Genomic DNA, 21,484 nt, shown 5'->3' with positions numbered 1-21,484 from the left:
GCACATAAAACGGTGGAACAACAACAATACCAGGACAAGTAAGACAAATAGGTATAAATGCATGAATGCAATGCAATGCACATGACGCTGCGGCGCGCAGCCCGATCCATTTGGGTACCCGCGCTCACTGTGGGGGTTCAGACTCGGGAGGGGCTCCTACAGCCCAAGCGCAATATCATCGTAGCATTCGCTGCAGCGTGCAGCCCGATCCACACTCAGTCCACATATATATATATGCATGCAAGCCACTCGGGCACAGTTAAATTGTTCATTTTTTTAGTTTCAATTATTAGGAATTATAGAGCTAAGTGTTTAAACCTTTATTTATTTATTAAACATTTCGAGGCAGTGTCTAACTCAGGACTGATATCATGAAATATGCTAAGCATCATGGAAGCAATGATAAGGATCCCTGATGGATGCACATGATTGGCACAAAGCCCAAACAAATTCATAAAATCCAAGTAGGATGATTACCAAACAATTTCTAGTCAAGAACACAGTACGAACATCAATCGGAACGGACTAGGTCACAATTCCCAGTCACAATCGACCCCGCACTCGTCATAGAGTACGTGTCTTGCCTCCATATAGCGTCACAATGTGATATACCGGGGTTTCAAACCCTCAGGTCATCATCTACATCTATTACTCACCTCAAGCCGGCCACAAGTCTAGCTCGCTATGCCTTTGCCTTTCGAATCAACTTCTCCGCACGCCGAATCTGATTAAAACCACAACGAATACATTACAATAGGCTAAAGAAACATAACCCAATCGAAAAGACTCGAAAAATACCAAAATTCACGAAGTTGACAAAACCCGAGCCCCGGGCCCACTTCTCGAAAATTACGAAATTTACATTACCGGATTCCTCGTCTCGCCACAAGTCCGTACATATAAAATTTACCAAAATCGGAGTTCAAATGCCCCTTCAAATCCCAAATTTTCATTTCAAAACCCAAGCCCTAGTTCTTCAAATTTATACCCAAATTTCCAAGAATTAAAGGCTGATTCTTCGATAAAATGGCGTTTCTAGGTCACGAGACTTACCTCCAATCAATTGCCATCAAAATCCTCTTCAGTTTCTACCAACAAGCTCTTAAGGTGGTTAACAATGGAGGAAAAACGAATAGACTCGCGGATGAAATAATAATATAAAAACCCTTCTGCCCAGCGACTTTCGCTTCTGCGGTCCCGCTACCGCTTATGCGGGACCGCTTCTGCGGCCAAAAATCCCGCTTTTGCTGTCCTCATTAAAAAAAACCAACTTCCGCTTTTGCGGCTCAAATTCCGCTTCTGCGAACCACTCAAGACCGCTTCTGCGGACTCGCATTTGCGAAGAATGTTCCGCTTTTGCGGAAACACCCCACCAGGATACGAACCGCTTCTGCGCTCCCTTACCCGCTTCTGCGGAACCGCTTCTGCGGTCCTTTTCCGCAGAAGCGGAAATACCAGATGACAGAAAAAAACTGAGCCTGCAACACACCTCAAAACGCTCGTTTAACCACCCGAATTCACCCCGAGGCCCCCGGGACCTCAACCAAAAACACCAACACATCCTAATACCTTATTCAAACTTGTTCCAATCTTTAAAACACATTAAACACCGCTAAAACCATCAAATCACATCAAATTCAAGCCTAAGTTTCTTAAAAACTTCCGAATTACGCATTCGATCAAAAACCCGACCAAAACACCTCCGAATGACTTGAAATTTTGCACACATATCCAAAATCACCTAACGGAGCTACTGAAATTCCATTCCGACCCTCGGATCAAAATCTCACCTATCCACCGGAATTCGCCAAAATGCCAACTTTGCCAATTCAAGCCAAATTCTACACCGAACCTCCAAAATCACTTCCGATCGCACTCCTAAGTCACAAATCACCTCCTGAAGCTAACCGAAACACCGGAATTCACATCCGAGCTTTCTAACTAATAAGTCAACATTCGGTTGACTTTTCCAAACCAAACCTTCCTTAAAGAGACTAAGTGTCTCATTTCCTATCCAAACCAATTCAATTAAACTCTAACTCACTCGATGCTGATAATAAGACATGAAAGAGCAATAAATGGGGGAAACGGGGCTGTAATACATGAGACGACGGGTTGGGTCGTCACACAAAACAACAAACCTAGTTTAAAAAATGAATTGTTTATAAGAATTAATTTTTAATGGATTTTAAAGTGTTAAATATTAAGATTTCTTACATATTCTAAATAAAGAAGGACTTTAACAAAATTGTAGTTCATTTCAAAGTCTTAAATATTAGAAAAATAATTCAATTATAATTTATCCAATGTAAAATTTGTTTTTCAAAGGTAAAATGACAAATGACATTACGCTACGGACATTTGTGCTTTTAATATAATACTAATCTTAGGATATGCGTGTTGCGTCTGTACTCTATATCAATGAGCATAAAATTTAAAAATATCGCAAATACTATTAAACTATGTAATTAAGTTATAGAATATATTTTTTAAAATTACAAACTCTTGAAAATAATTAATATTAATCATATTTGGCCGATTTAATAGAGGAAAAAAACTATGTCATGCAAAAGCTTCCTAACGCTTTATCATAACTTTAATGTATGCGTTATGCATTTGCGTTAGTAGCTTAGAATTGAATACTTGTACATTAATATTATGCAACAATACTATGTTTCTTCATTGTCTTAGATACATGAATTATATTTGCTCAACTACCTAACATGAACTTCATCGTATTCCTATTGGAACTAAAATTGAAAAAGAGAGTTTATATATTAAGTTTAGTTACCATACAAAGAATTTAAATGGATGGTAATATTTGAATCCAACTAAATTTAATTCTAGAAAGAAATAAAATAATAGTCATAAAAAAGTTAAGATAGAAAATTAATGCTTATTATTATTATTATTATTATTATTATTATTATTATTATTATTATTATTATTTCATTATTATAAATATTCAATAATTTTAATTGATAAAGTTTTTTCTTAGACCCTTGGTTAATAAAAAATAAATAATAAAAATAGAATATATCCTAATTGTACAGATCAATATTTATTTTTCAATGAAGGCTTTACACATTCAAATTTGGCTATGACTGAAAGTTTGAGATCTTCTGTTCCAATGCAAATTCAATGTTGTTACTTGTTTTTATGAACCATTCATAATTTTTAGCTGAAAATAAAATTATTTTTTAATTAACTAAAAGGATAAGAAGTTTCAAAAAATTTAATTAAAGTTCTAATCATGAATTTAGAATCCTAAATATTAGTTCATTTAAATTTTGTAGGATTTTGCATTTAGCAATATTCAATTCAGTTTTTTTTTTTATAAAAATTTTCGAAGGATAAGGGAGGTTTAGCTTTGTTTAGATGGTAACATTAGTGTAGTTTTAATTTAATTAACGTATTTCATGTCGGTTGAAGTCTAAATTTAAGGACCTTTATATATTTCAAATAAGGAAAAATATAACAAGTAAAATTTTATTTGGTTTCAAAGTCCTAAACGTTAGGAAAATAATTAAATATGTGAAACCAATTTTTAAAGGGTATAAAGGGCAAACGACATTTCGCTAAAAGGCTTCGTGCTTTTAATATAGTACTAGTCTCTATTTCACGTGCCTCGCACGTGGGGCTATATAACTAAAAAGAGAACGATAAAACAATTAACCAACATTACTAAGTAAAAATTATGTAAATTGGATATTGCCTGTTGGCACTCATCTATTTTTTCGTATTCTTAATTATTTTAACCAGTTTATTGTTGTATAATATTGGAGATGGGGTAGCAGCGAATTGGTGCTGGAGGATGAATCCAAAATTAATTTGGATAGGAGTATTTCACCTTCGCACATTTTCCTTTTTTGCTCGATTGTATGTATAACTTAAATCGGAATAGAATTCTAGCCGTAGGTGATTTACAATTATATTCTTAAATTATATAAATATTTAAGGGCATAAAAGTCGATCAATATTTTAAGGATATTTTAGTTGTTCAACATTTAGCATAAATTATTCATGCTTTTATAATAACTAGTCTCTATGAACGTACGTTGCACATTAATAATTGCACGTAGATATTTAGTCAATAATCAACAATTCCGCCTTGAATTTTTGTGTTTTTATAATAATAATAATAATAATAATAATAATAATAATAATAATAATAATAATAAGAACAACAACAACAACAACAACAACAACAAAAACAACAACAACAACAACAACAACAACAACAACAATAATAATAATAATAATAATAATAATAATAATATAATAATAATAATAATAATAATAATAATTATTATTATTATTATTATTATTATTATTATTATTATTATTATTATTATTATTATTATTATACAATTGCATGTAGATATGTGTCAAATACAAAATGCATATCGAAAGTAATAAGCCTTCAATTGCATAGATATTCCAAATGTTTACTCAAACATATATGAGATACATAACCAATTTCGTAGCATAAAAGAAAATATACGTATAAACCAAACCAATTCATTAATAAAGTTTTGACACAATTAAACTTATGTGATTAAATTCGTAAAGACACTTGGAAAATACAACAATATTAATATTTTGGTGATGCAATGGTATACTTTAGTTCAGGTATCTGGAAATAGTATCTATTTGAGTTGAACAGATCAATCCATATATGAAATATCAATAATTCAGCGAAGGTCTTCAGCGATTTAGCTCTTCATTTTCATCCCTTTGTATTACTTTTATTTTTAGCGTGAAAACTGATACTTTAAGGTGAATCAAAATGGATTTATATGTAGACTGTCGTATTACTCTTTCCATAAAGATCTAAAATATGAAATAGAACTTTGAAAGTGGGTCAAAAGCACATACCTAGAACTTAGAAATTTCATAAAACACTATCCTATAAAGTATAAACAAATTATCGTGAATAAATAATGGTTAGATAGCAAGGATAAAATTACGTAGACTATTCGTATTTGTGATGAAAGATTTGAGCAATATAAAAATCTAATCGAATGGTTTAAGTATTTTATGTTGTTCCATGTAAAGCATGATGTCTTTTTTTTTTTGTGTAATGTCCATTCATAGTCAAATTCGTACTTGGTCTAACCGTAAATTAACTCTAATACTACTAAGGATATGAATTCTTTTTTGGAATTAACTTGAGTTTATGTCTCGAACCAAAAAAAAAACTTGACTTTATATTACGAATCCTCGTTCGTCTAGAAAGTAATTACGATATTTTTTAAATTACCAAAAACCAATAGAAATATAGTAAAATAAGACTAAAAGGTATAAAAGTCAATCAATATTTTAGGGATATTTTAGTCGTTCAACATTTAGCATAAATTATTCGTGCTTTTAAAATAATATAAATATAGATATAGATAGATATAGATAGATTACTGCCTCAAATTCTAGAAAATACTTTTGTAGAGTTTGAATGTAAATTTTTCTGGAGCTTTTTCATGTGTTAGCTAGGGGAATTTTGTCTAAATTTCATATTTTGATAGTATAAATCGACTAAAGTTTGAATAATTTGAAATAGCAACTAAACGTTAATTAGCAATCTTAAAAGTGACTATTTTATTAATGAACCGTTGTAGTTACAAACTTACAATTCTGTTTATCCCTTAATTTTTTTCCAAATTGTTCTCTATGATTTTAGGGCTGAAGCAGCGTGTTTTTCAAACGTAGGATAATGCGGACTTTCTTGAGATGTATTTGATCCCTATGAAAATCAATCGAGCAATATTTTGAATCGATCACGAGAAATAACTTTCTTGATCTATCTTCTTTTTTCTTCAATCGAGGGCCAAAGTGGCATATCTCTCGAACGAAGAATGTTATGGATCTTCTTGAATTATCTAATTATCAAAAGAAGCATCCAGTCACATTTCAAATTGATCTTTAGGAAGTGTCCGGTGGCATATCTATCTTGATCACTTCGTCTTTGATCTCTTAGTAAATATCCTAAGTGTTTATGGATTTTTCGAGATCTTTTGATCTTTTTGTGAATATCACAAGAATTTATAGAATTTTCGAGATGCCTCTCAGAGGGAATACATGCCCCCTTATAGATGTGAGTCAAGGCTTAATTAGGGTAGACACTTGGGTTTGAATAACATAAACGAGCTTGTTTTTTAGGTGCCTGATAATAGATGATAATCATGCGAGTTAGCTAATATTTGCACTCTAATTTGGCCGCACTTTACCTATGTTTGATTGTAAAAGATAACAAAATGCTCTAATTACGAGTTTATTGCTTTGCAGGAGTCACTCCGAGCTAGGAGAAAGCTAAAAGAGTATTTTGGAGTCAATATGGAGCATGGAAGGCCAACCGAAGGACAACATGATCGAAAAAGAGAAGAAAGAGCAAATATGAAGTCCGCGCCCAGGTCCGCGGTCAATCCGCGGCCGCGGACAGAACATATGTTGAATCCGCGGTCCATCTGCGGCCGCGGACGGGGTGTTTGGAGCCAAACATTGCAAGGTCAATTGTGTAATTTCCAGGACGACTCTCCTTGACCTATAATAAGCCCAGCTCGCCCAAATAGAGGATATCGAGGTATTTGAAGTGTTTTTGAAGGCAAGAACAGGCAAGAAGCAAGGCGGAAGATTTGGCATAGAGCTTTTACCTTTCTTCTTCTTGTTTTTATCATTGAGAATGAGTTATATCAGTATGATTGTGAAAACGACTATGCGTAGCTAAACATCTAATCTAGGATTGATAGAACCAATTGTTTGATGAAGTCTTGATTACGTTTTGATATAATTAAGCCGTTTCTTACTCTATAATTGTTCAACTATGTGTTTCCCTGTGATTAATTAAAAGGTCCCTTGATTAATCGTGTCTAGTTACCTTGTATTGCTTGAGAAAGAACACTGGGTTAGATTGTTGTTGAACAACACCACTTTCGGGTAAATTAAGAGATTAATTACTTAAATTTAAAAGCAGGGTTAGAGATAACAAACTTTGGTGGGATAATTCTGAGTTGCATAAATTGTCAACTAGAGTAGTTTGAGAGAATGCTTCTAGTAAATTATCGCAATTGATCGAGAGATAATTGCGGTAACACATAACTCATATTTCTTGTAGCGTATTACGGCGAGATTGTAGCTAACGTGGCAGGAATTAATCCGACAATTGGGGAAATCAATAACCCTAGACCATTTTACCATTGAATTCAACTCTATTCTTGATTATTGCTAGTTTTATTATTATTTTTTCTTAGTTAACTAATATCTACTCATTATCCATTAAAAATATCTTGCATCCGGGGATTGTTTGAGCTATTCCTTCATAGTGTTAAAAGTTGTAGTAAATAGGTTAGTTCCCTGTGGGATTCGACTCTGGTCTGAACCGGATTATATATTTGCAGCGACCAATTTTCTGTGGTGTTAAAAATATTTCCATTGAAATTCTCATGGTTGAACTCTTCTGTAACTCAAGTGCATGCCTAGAAGCTCTTCGAGAACAGGTAAACTCTTTGAAGGACTCTTAGATCCCGAGAAAACATTCCGGACTTTGAGTCGGGCTAACAAGAAGAGCAAACAGCTGAAATAAAGCGAACTAATTGAAATTGAAATGGATGACGTAAACAACGTCAACGGGAACAACATGAATGATCAGATGACCCAAACGTCAGAGTGGTAGCACCTCTTGTGCCGGAAGCTGCTCTTTATGATTGGGCGCAGCCAATGGCTGATAACTTGGCCACAGCAATTGCAGTTACTCCAATACAAGCGGAGACATTCCAGATTACCAATAACATGCTGCACTTGTTGCAGAATAAAGGGCTGTTCTCCGGGTCATACATCAAAGACCCACAACAACATATGAAGAACTTCCTATCAATATGTGTGACTCAAAGACAACCGAATGTGACTCCTGAGATAATCAAATTATTATTGTTCCCATTCTCAGTAACAGGGGAGGCTCAAACTTGGCTGAATTCTCTCCTAATAAACTCCATTGCTACTTGGGAGGAACTAGTCAAGCAGTTCTTAAACAAGTTTTATCCACCCAACATAACTGCGAGGCAGATTGATGAGATATTGCAATTCAGGCAGAAACCGACTGAGACTTTGAAAGAGACCCGGGAGAGGTTTAAGGGCATGTTGGTGAAGTGCCCTCACCATGGCATTCCTGATCAGATGCTGGGACAGAGATTCTATATGGGTTTGGCTGACAGTTTGAAGGCCAATGTAGATGCTTCTGCTGGGGGTGCATTCTTGAACAAAACTTTCATAGAGTGCAAGATTCTTCTTGACAAGATGTCTCAAAATTCAGACTGGATGACGAGAGACACAACACTCACTCCAATAGTGCATTTTGTCGCTCTTGACCCAAACAACACACATGCACAAAACATAGCCACTCTTATGATCCAGATGAGCTTGCTCACAAGGAAAATCGATGAGATGGATACGAAACAAGTGCACATTGTGGATACCACAAATGGAGGCTTGTGCACTCCTTGCATAAACCAGTCATATGTATGCTCGTGGAGTGGTGAGAATGACAACCAGGGATTCACAGAAGACATGAATTATGTCAATAATTTTGGAGGTCAGAGGCAAGGTGGGCAGTAATGGGGACCAACAGAAAACCAACAGTACAGACCGAACCAGCCACAGCACAACCCCAATCCAGGAGGAGCACGACCACAAGGCCAAGTCATACCCTATCAAAGGCAACATGGCTATAATCAGCAACATCAGCAACAGTTGACCTACCAACCACCTCATCAGCAGCAGGATAGTAACATGATCGAAATCAGGGGTATGCTGCAACAACTCATTGGGACAAATGGAAAGATGCAAGAGAAGTTAGCTGCACATGATTCAGCAATCAAAGGCATTGAAACTCAATTAGGACAACTATCTATGGCCTTGAACAATCGCCCACAAGGAACATTGCCTGCAGATACAAACGTTAATCCAAAGGAGCAGAACCCGAATCAGCTCATGGAAGTGAGTCTCAGGAATGGGAGAGATTTAGATAGGGAGCAAGAAGTTGCTCAATCCAGGAGAGAAACTACGCCAACTACTCCAGCTGCTCCAGTTACATTAGAGATCGATGAGTCGATAGAGCTCACCGAGGTTGTAATCGAGCAAGCACAGGTTGACAAGGGTAAGGAGAAGTAAGGTGAACAACTCCCAGAACAGGTAGTAGAAAAGCTTCCAGCACAGAAAAGACGCAAAGTAGTGGGCAGAGGTTGATTCCTGCACCATTCCCTCAGAGGTTGGCAAAGCAAAAGAAAGATGATCAATACTGGAAATACATGGAAATACTCAGACAAATTCAATTGAATATTCCACTGATGGATGCTTTGAGGGAAATGCCAGGGTATGCAAAAATGATGAAGGACCTAATGTCGTGAAAATTTGACTTCCAGGACCTGTCCACTGTAACTCTGACGCAGACCTGCAGCGCGGTAGTGACAAGACTTATGGATCAAAAGCTGTCTGATCCAGGTAGTTTCACTATCCCATGCACCATTGGGAGTTATGCTTTTGCTAAAGCATTGTGTGATTTGGGAGCCAGTATAAACTTGATGCCCTTGGCAATCTATACAAAATTGGGAATTGGCAGAGCTAGACCGACCTCAATGTTGCTGCAACTGGCTGATCGCACAGTGAAAAGACCGACAGGAATTCTTGATGATGTGCTTGTTCAAGTGGGGAAATTTGTATTCCCTTCAGACTTCGTCATTCTTGACTGTCAAGTGGATGAAGAGATACCAATCGTTCTGGGTAGGCCGTTTTTAGCCACTGGGAGAGCATTGATTGATTGTGAGACTGGGGAACTGAAAATGAGGTTGAACAATGAAGAAATCATATTCAATGTTCAACAATCTATGAGGAGACCCAGCGAATTTGCAAATTGCTCGCTAGTGGAGGCCGTGGATGTGATACTACAAGAGGAGGATGAGACTATTAATGTCAGGGATCCGTTAGAAGCTTGCTTGATGAATCTAATGTGGATGGTGAGGAGTTGGCAGAGTGGGTCATGGCTCTCGAAGGTCAAGGGTTCTGGACAAGGGAACCCCAGTTCGAGCCCCTACACTTAGAAGAAAGAACAACACTACCTGCGAAACCATCGATAGATGATCCACCACAGTTGGTCCTGAAACGCTTCCAGCTCACCTCAGGTACGCTTTCTTAGGGCCTAATTCTACTTTACCTGTTATTATATATCTGGTTTGCTAGCTGTGCAGGTAGAGCAACTCCTATAGGTGTTACAAGAATGTAAGACTGCCATTTGTTGAACCATGGCGGACATAAAGGGTATCGGTCCAGCTTTTTTGTATGCACAAGATTCTCTTAGAAGAAGGGCACAAACCTTAACATCAACGAAGGCTGAACCCGAATATGAAAGAGGTGGTGAAGAAGGAAGTGATCAAATGGTTAGATGCGGGTATCATCTTCCCCATCTCTGACAGCAATTGGGTCAGCCCTGTCCAGTGTGTACCAAAAAAGGGAGGAATGACGGTAATACAGAAAGAGAAGAACGAGCTTATCTCAACTCGTACAGTCACAGGGTAGCGGATTTGCATGGACTATCGGAAACTGAACACAAGCCACCCAGAAGGACCATTTCCCACTGCCTTTCATTGACCAGATGTTGGATAGGTTAGCTGGGCGATCCACTTCTGTTTCTTGGACGGATACTCGGGGTATAACCAGATCTCAATAGCCCCAGAAGATAGACAGAAAACGTCCTTCACTTGTTCGTATGGCATCTTTGCCTTTCGGAGAATGCCTTTTGGACTTTGCAATGCACCGACTACATTCCAGCGGTGCATGTTAGCCATTTTCACTGACATGGTTGAGGATATTATGGAGGTGTTTATGGATGATTTCTTCGTGGTGGGGGATTCATTCGAAGATTGTCTTCACAACCTAAGAAGAGTGCTCAAAATATGTGTGGAGACAAATCTAGTGCTGAATTGGGAGAAGTGCCATTTTATGGTACAAGAAGGAATAGTGTTGGGGCATCGAGTGTCCAAAAAGGGAATAGAAGTTGACCAAGTCAAGGTTGATATGATTGAGAAGCGGCCGCCACCCACTTGGGTAAAGGCAGTGAGAAGTTTCCTTGGGCACGCCGGGTTCTATAGGCGGTTCATTAAGGATTTTTCCGAGATTGCTAACCCCTTATGTAAGCTGCTTGAAAAAGACCAGCCCTTTGTATTTTCTGATGATTGCAGGTTGGCCTTTGAGGAGCTGAAAAAGAGATTGGTGACTGCACCCATCATTGTTGCACTCAACTGGGAGAAACCGTTCGAGCTCATGTGCGACGCCAGTGATTATTCTATAGGAGCAGTCTTAGGGCAACGCAAAGACAAGATGGTGCACCCGATTTACTATGCAAGCAGGACGCTCAATGGTGCACAGCTTAATTACACTGTCACGAAAAAGGAAATGCTCGCTGTAGTGTTTGCCTTCGACAAATTTAGGTCGTACTTAATTGGCTCAAAAGTTATTGTTTATACTGACCATGCAGCAATTAGGTACTTGATAGCAAAGAAGGAGTCAAAGCCACGCTTGATTCGCTGGGTTCTTTTGCTACAAGAATTCGATCTAGAAATCCGTGACAGAAACGGGACGGACAATCAAGTGGCAGACCACCTCTCGAGGTTGGAAGGAGCAGAAAAGAGACTGGAGGTTGAAGATATCACAAAGACATTCCCAGATGAATAGTTACTTGTTGTGACAATGGAAGAGGCGCCATGGTATGATGATATTGCTAATTACTTAGCAAGCGGTATTGTACCTTATGATCTCTCCTCCATTCAAAAGAAAAAGTTCTTCCGCGATTGTCGATCTTATTATTGGGATGAACCTCTACTTTTTAAGATATGTGTTGATAACACGATCCGGAGGTGTATCCCCGAGAAAGATCAACCTTCTGTTTTGCAGGCTTGTCATGCTTCCCATATGGTGGACACATTGGAGGAATTCGGACAGCAGCTAAGGTGTTGGAATCGGGTTTGTATTGGCCAACTCTGTTCAAGGATGCCCACGCTTGGGTCAAAAGTTGCGATGAATGCCAAAAGACAGGCAACATTTCTCGCTGTCACGAGATGCCAATGACCACAATTCAAGAGGTGGTGGTTTTTAACATGTGGGGGATCGACTTTATGGGGCCGTTCGGCAGCTCGTATGGTAACAAATATATATTGGAAGCGGTTGACTATGTCTCCAAGTGGGTCGAAGCGGTGGCTCTCCCAACCAATGATGCAAAAGGGGTAACAGGGTTTCAAAAGAAAAACATCTTCAGACGTTTTGGCACCCCGAGAGCTATAAGCAATGATGGTGGAACCCATTTTTGCAATAGAGCATTCGCACGGCTGTTGGAAAAGTACGGAGTTCATCATAAGGTGACCACCCCTTATCACCCACAGTCGAGCGGGCAAGTTGAAGTGTCAAATAAGTGTCCTTACAAAAACAGTGAATGCAACAAGGACCAATTGGGCGAAGAAGCTGGATGATGCATTGTGGGCGTACCGCACAGCATTCAAAACTCCAATTGGTATGTCACCGTACAAGTTGGTATTTGGAAAGGCATGCCACCTTCTGGTAGAGCTCGAACATAAAGCATTTTGGGCATTGCGACAATAGAATTTGGATATGGAGATAGCAGGCACCAGCAGAATCACTGGGTTACATGAGCTCGAGGAATTCAGGTTCCAGGCATTTGAGAGTGCTAGACTATACAAAGAAAGGATGAAACTAATGCATGATAAGCACATCTTGGATTGAAACTTCAAACCCAGAGATCTAGTATTGTTATACAACTCGACAACTGCTCCCGGCCCCGTCCCGCAGCCGACCGATCTGCTGCCTTAACTTTAGAAAGATCGTTTTTGTTCAACATTTTTTTTTCTAGAAGTAGGGAAAGTAAGAGAAGAGTGAATGAAGACCCCCACGGAGCGGTAAGGAGATCGATGAGTTTTTAATCTTCCTCTTTATGTATGAAATTACAGACATATATTGAGATTGTTTCCGGGTAAGTTGAAGTCCCGATGGTCAGGACCCTTCAGAGTGGTGCAAATGTTCTTAAGTGGAGCTGTGGAGATTGAATCAGAAGATGGGACAAATAAGTTCACGGTGAATGGGCAAAGGCTGAAACATTACCTTGGAATGGCCGAAAAAAAAGGGGATAGAGTGGTAATAACTTTGGAAGAGCCCCAGTACGCGAATGAGGAGTGATGATCAAAGCCTGCGTCGTGCCGCAACGTTAAATCAGGCGCTTCATGGGAGGCAACCCATTGATTTGTTGTATTCGTCGGAGTTACGTATGTAGCCCTGAGGTAGGTACAAACAAAAAAAAAAAAAATTGGACGTCTAATCCGCGGCCACGGATTGACCGCGAATTTGGCAAGTTTTCTGTCCGCGGCCGCGGATCTGGCCACGGATTAGGCGACATCAGGTACGTTTTTTATTTATTTATATTTCCCCCACCCCTTCACCCCCCTTTTTAATTAGTTTTTTTTCTTTTTCCAAACTAACTGTAAACCAGACAAGGAGGTACTGTGGGTTACTCAGGGATCAAAGTCGCACTCCTCTTCACTCACCTGTGAAGGCAAGTGTTGGTTGTACATCATTAACAGCCGACTGCTGCCGTCCCACAACACCACTGAAGTCAATGGACCGCGAGCTGCTTTGATCCGGTGCTTTATGAATGGCCACGATTTTGATGTGGCCGAGGTTATTCACTCGGAGATGTTCACCCATTCATCACTACGGAGGTATGGGTTGTTTTTCCCATCTCTGGTCACTTGATTGTGTCGGGCTGTAGGGGTAGTAGAGAACCCCCATGTAGACGGCAAGGTGAAGAAAGAGACCATGTTCCGAGCGGCCAAGGTGACCATTGGGAAAGAGGCAGCGGCAGCCAGTTCCACTAATAGTGATGATTCTGAGGCATCTGAGGAGGGGGATGATGAGCAGGATGAAGTGGGGGCTGCGTCGCCCCCCTCCCCCCACGAGCATGTTGTGGAAGCTGAAAGGCAATCCGGGGTTGGTCGGGTTACACGGCTGGCAGCCTTAGAGCAGGAAATGGCAGGGCTGCGGACTACAGTCACAGACTTGGGGACTAGAGTTGATGCCTTAGCCACCCAAAATGCTAAATCCGAGAAGAAAATCATGGGCTGGTTGCCTGCGCCGGGGAGAGCGTGTCACTTAGACCCCGACACAGTCTCTGATCAAGACTGATCTTCCTGGGAAGTTCCTTTGCCTCGCACTACTTTCTATTTTATGACATGAGGACATGACATTTTTTTAAGTGTGGGGTGGGGGTTACTTCGGTTGTATGTTGTGTATATATAGGAATGTAGCTTAATTCTAGTTTGATTGTAGTCTTTGGTTAATTTGATTGTAGTCGTTGGTTAGTTTGATTTTCATTTTTGATTAGTAATCTAAGCGTGTTCGACTTGTCCCGACGACAGATATCACTCGACGGGTTTCTTGAGGGTCTACGTCGATATACTCAAAAAAAAGATTTTCTTTTGTAGGTAGTGTATCAATTACCCCTTGGTTTTTCTTTTGACAACGGTTCTTTTCCAAGGGTTTTTGTTTGAACTGGCTTAGTTAGTTTTTTTTGGTACTTTTGGGCTAAGGGCCGATATGGAAGAAGGATCCTTTATCGTCATTATGCCTTGAATACAGTAGATACTTTAGTGTGACGCTTAGGCTCAGTTGTTGATTCTTATTAGAGTGCCTTAAATTGTATGTTCTTAATTTGGCTTAAGTACTCTGACTAGAGCGTTTCGATGATCCAATCTGGAGTGAGTCATATGCCATGTGTGTGTGAGGATTGTTGTATTTTGTGCACTGCATTGGATGCCTAGAACTTGCCCCGTGTGTTTGCAAAGCGAAATAGAAGTTTGTTCAGTCTTGGAAATGATATAGGCGTTTCTTTGTTAAGGCCATATATATATAATATATATATATATATATATATATATATATATATATATATATATATATATATATATATATTATATATATATATATATATATATATATTCTTTCTTCTTTTTACCCACCTAATTTTTATGTATCGTAGTTAACCCCTTTGAGCCTATAATCCTGTTTCTTTGGCAACTACATTACAAGCCTTACCCATTTGTTTGAATTAATCATCTATTTGAACCCTTTACCTCTCATGAGCACTTGAATTGTTATGAACTTTGTAAAAGTTAAAGTGTGGGGTGGTTGTTGATACCCAATTTTTGCCTCATATGTTTTAAATTTTGCATAAACACTTTCAAAATATACATGCATTTGCAAATACGCACAAGTATTTTTACAATTTTTCTACAATTTTCAAGGCCTTGAATCCATTTATTTCTGCATTTTGAATTACATAGGCGTTCCAAATTATCCCTCATATTATTCTATGATGATTTAATCATCTAAATTCATCATTCCTGGTCATATGAGTGTTCAAATATTTTAATTGCATTTTTTATAATTACATTTACATTTTTAGGGTTATAATTGCAATAACTTTGCAATAATAGCTCATGCATGCATCATTACATTATTTCACCAGAAAATAGCTTTTTATATTTTTTATAATATTGAGTAATTATTTCAAATCATTTTATGCATAAAAATCATTTTTTATAGTTTGTTAATTATTTTTACAAATTATTTTACTAATTAATTGAGCATTTAAAAAATAACCCTTTTTAATTTCATTTTAACCCAATTATACCAGCCCAGATATCCTAAAACTTAATCTACCCAGGCCCAATTTTTTATCTGACCCGCCCAGCCATTGGCTAATCCTGGCCGTTGATCTCAAGATCCAGGAATTAGTTTCCATTTTTAATTAAGTGACCCCCCCCCCACCAAAACCCTACCTCACTTCTCATTATCCGCCGTCTTCGTTTCCCTAATGCCTCCCCTTTTCTCTCAGCCCCTCGGGCACAACACTCCACAAACTCTAGCAGACTGGGGCTGGCCCTTCCACACTGCACATAACTACTCTTCTATTTAAAATGATCTTGGTGTGAGCATTGCCCGGGGTCCCTGAGGCCCTTGGGAACTTTGACGCAGCAGGATACCCTTATTGGACATCATGAGACCATGTCATCTGGGACTGTTTGAAGGCTTGGTATTTCCAGGTTCACTTTGGGCCTATTTCACGCTCCCTATAGTATAACTTTTATTCATTATGTAATTCATTTATGGTCTATAATAATAACCCTTGTAAACAGATATTGGGAAAATTAGTAAGAGGGAAGGGGATTCTTATATGATTTTTATGAGGGAAATCGGGTAGAAATCATGCCTTTAGGTTTACTATGCTTACTTGCATTAGAAATCATGCCTTAGGTTTATTATGTTTACTTGCTTTAGAAACCATGCTTTTAGGATTGTTTGGCATACTAGAAAACATGTTATAGGCTTATCACCTCATTTGTTACGAAATTCTGCTTCTGCATAATCATGATCACCTATAAATTCTGTTATTAGATTACTGCTATAATTCTGCTTAACAAAGCGTCCATTCGCCATGTGCATTAGAGATCTTGCTTTAGGACTGTTATTACATTCGCTCTAAAACAATGTCTACATCGCATAAACCAGTAACTATCCTGTTTAAAAGCAATCCCAACACCTAGATATCATGTTATAGGATTAAATGTATGTAAACCAACTCTGTAATGTTCAGAACCTAGACCAGCATGCCTATAGGACTTAATAAGTTCAAAACTGTTTGTTTTAAATTGATCCTGATTACATTTTAGACAGCATGTTTATAGGGTATCTCCGCCTAGGCAAGCCTGTAGGTAATTAAAATCTTATAAAAACTGGAAATTATGCTGTGCTTATTTGTGAACTGCCCAGATTCAACAGATTCTAAAATCAGTAGGCAAACTGATTAGGTCTTTAACGCTTTGCCTTAACTCAATGCTGCATATTCTCTGCTCGTCATGCTCACCTAGATATCCTGTTCTAGGACCTCTCTGAAACATCTGAAATTTGCCGTTTGATATGTGCACTTGCTTGCTCTATTTGTGGAGGTAAAATGTGATTCTTTTAACTGTTCTATATTCGGTCCAGTCCTACGTGTTTTGTTTGTCACCTAGAATTTTCTCCTTTTAATTACTATAGGAGAGTCTAGATCCACCTTAACTAGAAGTCCTAAATACCTTCGGGACTATATAAGTAAAGGGAGGGGTAATGCACGCATAGGATACATCTTAAGGTTGCTAGAACGCTTTAGGCTATGACCAAGGGGAGGGTAATTGGGTAGTAAAGGATATGATGACCTGTGCGCTAATGCCACGTGTAACCCCTCTATTTGAGGAAGGATTACCGGGTATTGTACAGATGTGATCCTATAGGCCAACAAACCTAGGACACCCTTTACCCCGTTTGAATAAACTTTATGTATTTATGTGCTTTGTGTCTTTAATGACTAATTCACATAATTTGAGTTCGGTCGGGACCCACCATTGTGGACCGCGAGGGGTGCCTAACACCTTCCCCTCAAGGTTATTTCGAGCCCTTACCCAAGTCTCTGGTAATGCAAACCGGTTTTATGAGTTATCCGCTCTAGGTGCCCTAACGCATGTTAATCCGTTAGGTGGCGACTCTTCAAATTCAAATACCCAATTCCCAAAAGGATATGAGTTGTTCCCAATGAATGTCGAAACTCGGACTCCCTGAGGAAAAAGGGGGCGCGACAACATGGCGACTCTGCTTGGGATATTTTAGGCTCTTACCATAAGGAACTTGTTTTTGTGAATTAATCCCAAGCATGCTTTATTTTGTTGATACAACCTTTCCCTTCCCCCTTATTTGGATTTAATTGCTTATTTTCAAGCATTTATGATTTCTTTTATTTCCTGAAACCGACTTGTTTCCTTGTTTTCCTTTTGTAACTGTCTTTCAATTATTTAAATACCGTATTTATCATTTTTTTAACGTGTAAATACTTGACAACATGCTATTTATTGTTGCATAAATCTTGCTCAACATCATATTCCACTCGTGCGTAATCAATCCTATAGCAACGCTTGATGAGTGTTTGCGCTCTTCCTATATATCACCCTTTTAAATTCGTAAAGACGTATTTGCGGTAAAACTAGTCGATCAGTGGTGCATTCGACGGTTCCATGCCTTTTCCCCTCAAGTTGTCCGCTTGAGGGTCCCGGTCTAGACCTCTATAGCAACTTTACTCTGATCAATTGTGCATGCATCATGGTCAAACCTAGCTGGGTTAATATGTTGTCCACATAATAACCCTTTAAGACAAGCCTCACCCAAAAGTCCATCTGGTTTTTCATAATCCCAACGGACGCAATCACGATTGTGTGCATTAATTTGGAGAAATAAGTGCCAATGTGCTAATCATTGTTGTATAAGTAGACTAACCTGGAGGGGGAAGGGCCTAACTATACCTGTTTTGCAGAAAATAAGGCATGAAGTCCCCAGGTTCGGCATGGTCGGTAGCATACCTTCACTATTGCTAGATTGGTGGAGAGATCTTCCCTCAAGTGCCGATTGCCAGAACGCTCAGGGAAACGAAGGAGGACATTTGGTAAGGGCATTCTTACTGCTGAACCTGCGCGAACTGGGGAGAATTGATCGACAAGAGCATCCAGTCTGGAGAGGGTCCTTCTGGGACCAAATAGATTAGGTTTACTTGCTTTCTAAATGTAATAAGGCCAAGTGCCATTATCTTATTTAGTATCGTTTTGGGGCGTCTATTTTTACATTAATGAAATGAGGCAATTATTGGCACTAAATTTCTCCAAATCTATTTGTCTCTAGGCCTACCTCGGGCACAACGGGGCTCCCAAATTAGGACGCAAATTTACATTCCCGCAATATGTGTTTAAATACTGCAAACTTTTCAGAATTATTACTGACATGGCTACCTTTTGTTTTTCTTTCTTTTGATTATTCCCATTCCCTAAAGGTTGGTTCGTGCATACTGGCATCATCATCTTATCACACAAGATCCAGGGGCCCTCCACCACCTCCTCCTCCTAGTCCACCAAAAGGCAAGGGAAAAGCAAAAATAGAAGATTTGAACGGCGCCAGAAAGGAAAACAACACACAGGTTGAACATGTAGAAACTTTTGATAGTCGAGGTACTCAGACCCCAAATAAAGCAGTTTCACGGCTCGAACAGAAAATACTGGAACTCCAGGGTGAGCTTGAGCATGTCCGGAATGTGGCAAACCTATCCTTCTCACTTAGCGTCCCAGACATCAGTCATCCAAACACTCAGACCCCGCACCACCTCAAAACACACCCAACAAACGCCCACAAAACCCTCCCATATCCCACCATTATACAACTCCACCACAAAATCAAACTATCCCACCACAATACCAGCCAAACTCCTACCATACTCCACCAGTCATTCCTGAACCCCGAAATTCCACCAATAAAAACCACTATACTCAAACTCCAGGTCACCAAAACAACCATATATATGTGGAGACCCTACCTCACTCCACTCAACCCATCTCCTATGCACCGAAAACTAAATGACATGTTCATTAAGAACCTGGCCGAGAAGCTCAAGAAGTTAACCAGCCGAGTTCAAGGCGTAGAAGGAGGCAAGGGGATAGAAGGTCTGAACTATGAAGACCTATGCATACAACCGGATGTAAAACTGCCAGAGGGTTACAAACCTCCCAAGTTTGAGATGTTTGACGGTACAGGTGATCCCAGGGTTCATCTAAGAACCTATTGTGACAAGCTTGTCGGGGTCGGAAAAGATGCAATGATCCGGATGAAGCTTTTTATGAGGAGTCTTAAGAGAGATGCCTTGTCCTGGTACATCAGCCAGGATCCCAAGAAATGGTCCAACTGGGTTAGTATGGCGTCTGATTTCATGAACCAATTTAGGTTCAACACAGAGAATGCACCAGATATCTTCTACATTCAGAACCTCAAAAAGAAGCCCACCGAGACTTTCCGCGAGTATGCTACTCGTTGGAGGTCAGAAGCAGCCAAAGTCAGGCCAGCATTGGACGAGGAACAGATGAACAAGTTCTTTGTCAGAGCACAGGATCCGCAATACTATGAAAGGTTGATGGTTATTGAAAACCATAAGTTCTCTGACATCATCAAACTTGGTAAAATGATCGAAGAAGGCATCAAGAGCGAGATGGTAACAAACTTTGAGGCATTGCAGGCCACTAATAAAGCATTGCAGTAAGGGGGTATATCTAAGAAGAAGGACGTGGGAGCAGTAATGGTCGCCCAAGGACCCAAAACTCCATTCGTATATCGAACCTCCCCACTTGCATATCAAGCACCTCCACCCACATATCAAGCACCTCCACCCACATATCAACCGTCACCTCCACCTACATATCAACCCTCATCCCCCAGATATTCCCAACCAGCCACTGCCTATCATACCTATAATTCCCAACCATCTCATTTTCAATCACCTCACCTTGTCAAACTACCCAAGACCACGACCTAATTTTGACCGCAGACCACCCAAACAATACACTGCCATTGTTGAACCCATCGACCAGCTATATGAAAGGTTGAAGGCTGCTGGTTACGTCACTCCCATCCTTGTTGTGGCCACGGAGAACTCATCCCAATGGGTTAACCTAAATAAAACTTGTGCATACAATTCGGGCATAAAAGGGCACATCATCGACGAATGCCGCACATTGAAGGACAAAATACAGGCTTTGATTGACAACAAGATCATCCAGGCAAAGGAGGCTATGCCTAATGTCCGCAATAACCCCCTCCCAGATCACAGGGGTGAAGGTGTCAATGTGATAGAGATGGATGAAGAATGGGATCCAGAGGGAACAATCGGACTTATCAAAGAGGGTGACGACCCCAAGAAACCCGTAGTCACCCTCAAACCCATTATAGTGCAGGTGCAGCCGCCCGTGGAGGTTGAGGTAACATCATTAGTCCCATTTGAAGTCGAGGTAGCACCCCCTACAGTTGCACCTATTCCATTTAAGGTGAAAGTAGCCACACCATTTATAATGACAGTATCAACCACACCGCCTTTCAGCATCGAGGCTACACCATGGGATTATGTGGCCGAAGCTAGAAGAAAAGGAAAAACCAAGATGGGAAATCTGGTGCCGCACAAGAGATGACTAGGATTGGAAGGGTCTATACACCCGAGCATTTGGGAGAGTCCAACAAAACAGCCTCTAACAGACCTCCCGTTATTGAAATAGGTCCAGATGACCTCTGGAGGAAAGTGCAAGCAAGGGAGTATTCAGTCATCGATCATCTAAATAAGACCCCTGCTCAAATATCTATCTTGTCGCTGATACAGAATTCAAAAGCACACAGGAACGCTCTGATGAAAGTATTGAACGAAACATATGTGCCCAATAACATCACAAGCGAAGAAATGGCTAACATGGTGGGACAGGTATTGGAAAGTCACAAATTCACTTTCTACGAGGATGAGTTGCCGCCTGAGGGTTTGAATCACAATAGG

General features: G+C 39.5%; 1 protein-coding gene across 1 annotated transcript; it reads left to right on the top strand.

Moving 5' to 3' along the window:
* Positions 1 to 8,778: 8,778 nt before the first annotated feature.
* Positions 8,779 to 10,085, top strand: LOC109209462. Its single transcript, XM_019372736.1, has 3 exons — positions 8,779 to 9,135; positions 9,411 to 9,489; positions 9,538 to 10,085. Exons 1-3 carry the CDS (start codon positions 8,779 to 8,781, stop codon positions 10,083 to 10,085), a joined length of 984 nt encoding a protein of 327 aa, XP_019228281.1.
* Positions 10,086 to 21,484: the final 11,399 nt, after the last annotated feature.

The sequence above is a fragment of the Nicotiana attenuata genome, unplaced genomic scaffold (genome assembly GCF_001879085.1).
Source record: "Nicotiana attenuata strain UT unplaced genomic scaffold, NIATTr2, whole genome shotgun sequence".
NCBI classification, from domain to species: domain Eukaryota; kingdom Viridiplantae; phylum Streptophyta; class Magnoliopsida; order Solanales; family Solanaceae; genus Nicotiana; species Nicotiana attenuata.
The sequence above is the reverse complement of the archived record's forward strand: the minus strand, read 5'-3'. Positions and strand labels throughout refer to the sequence as shown.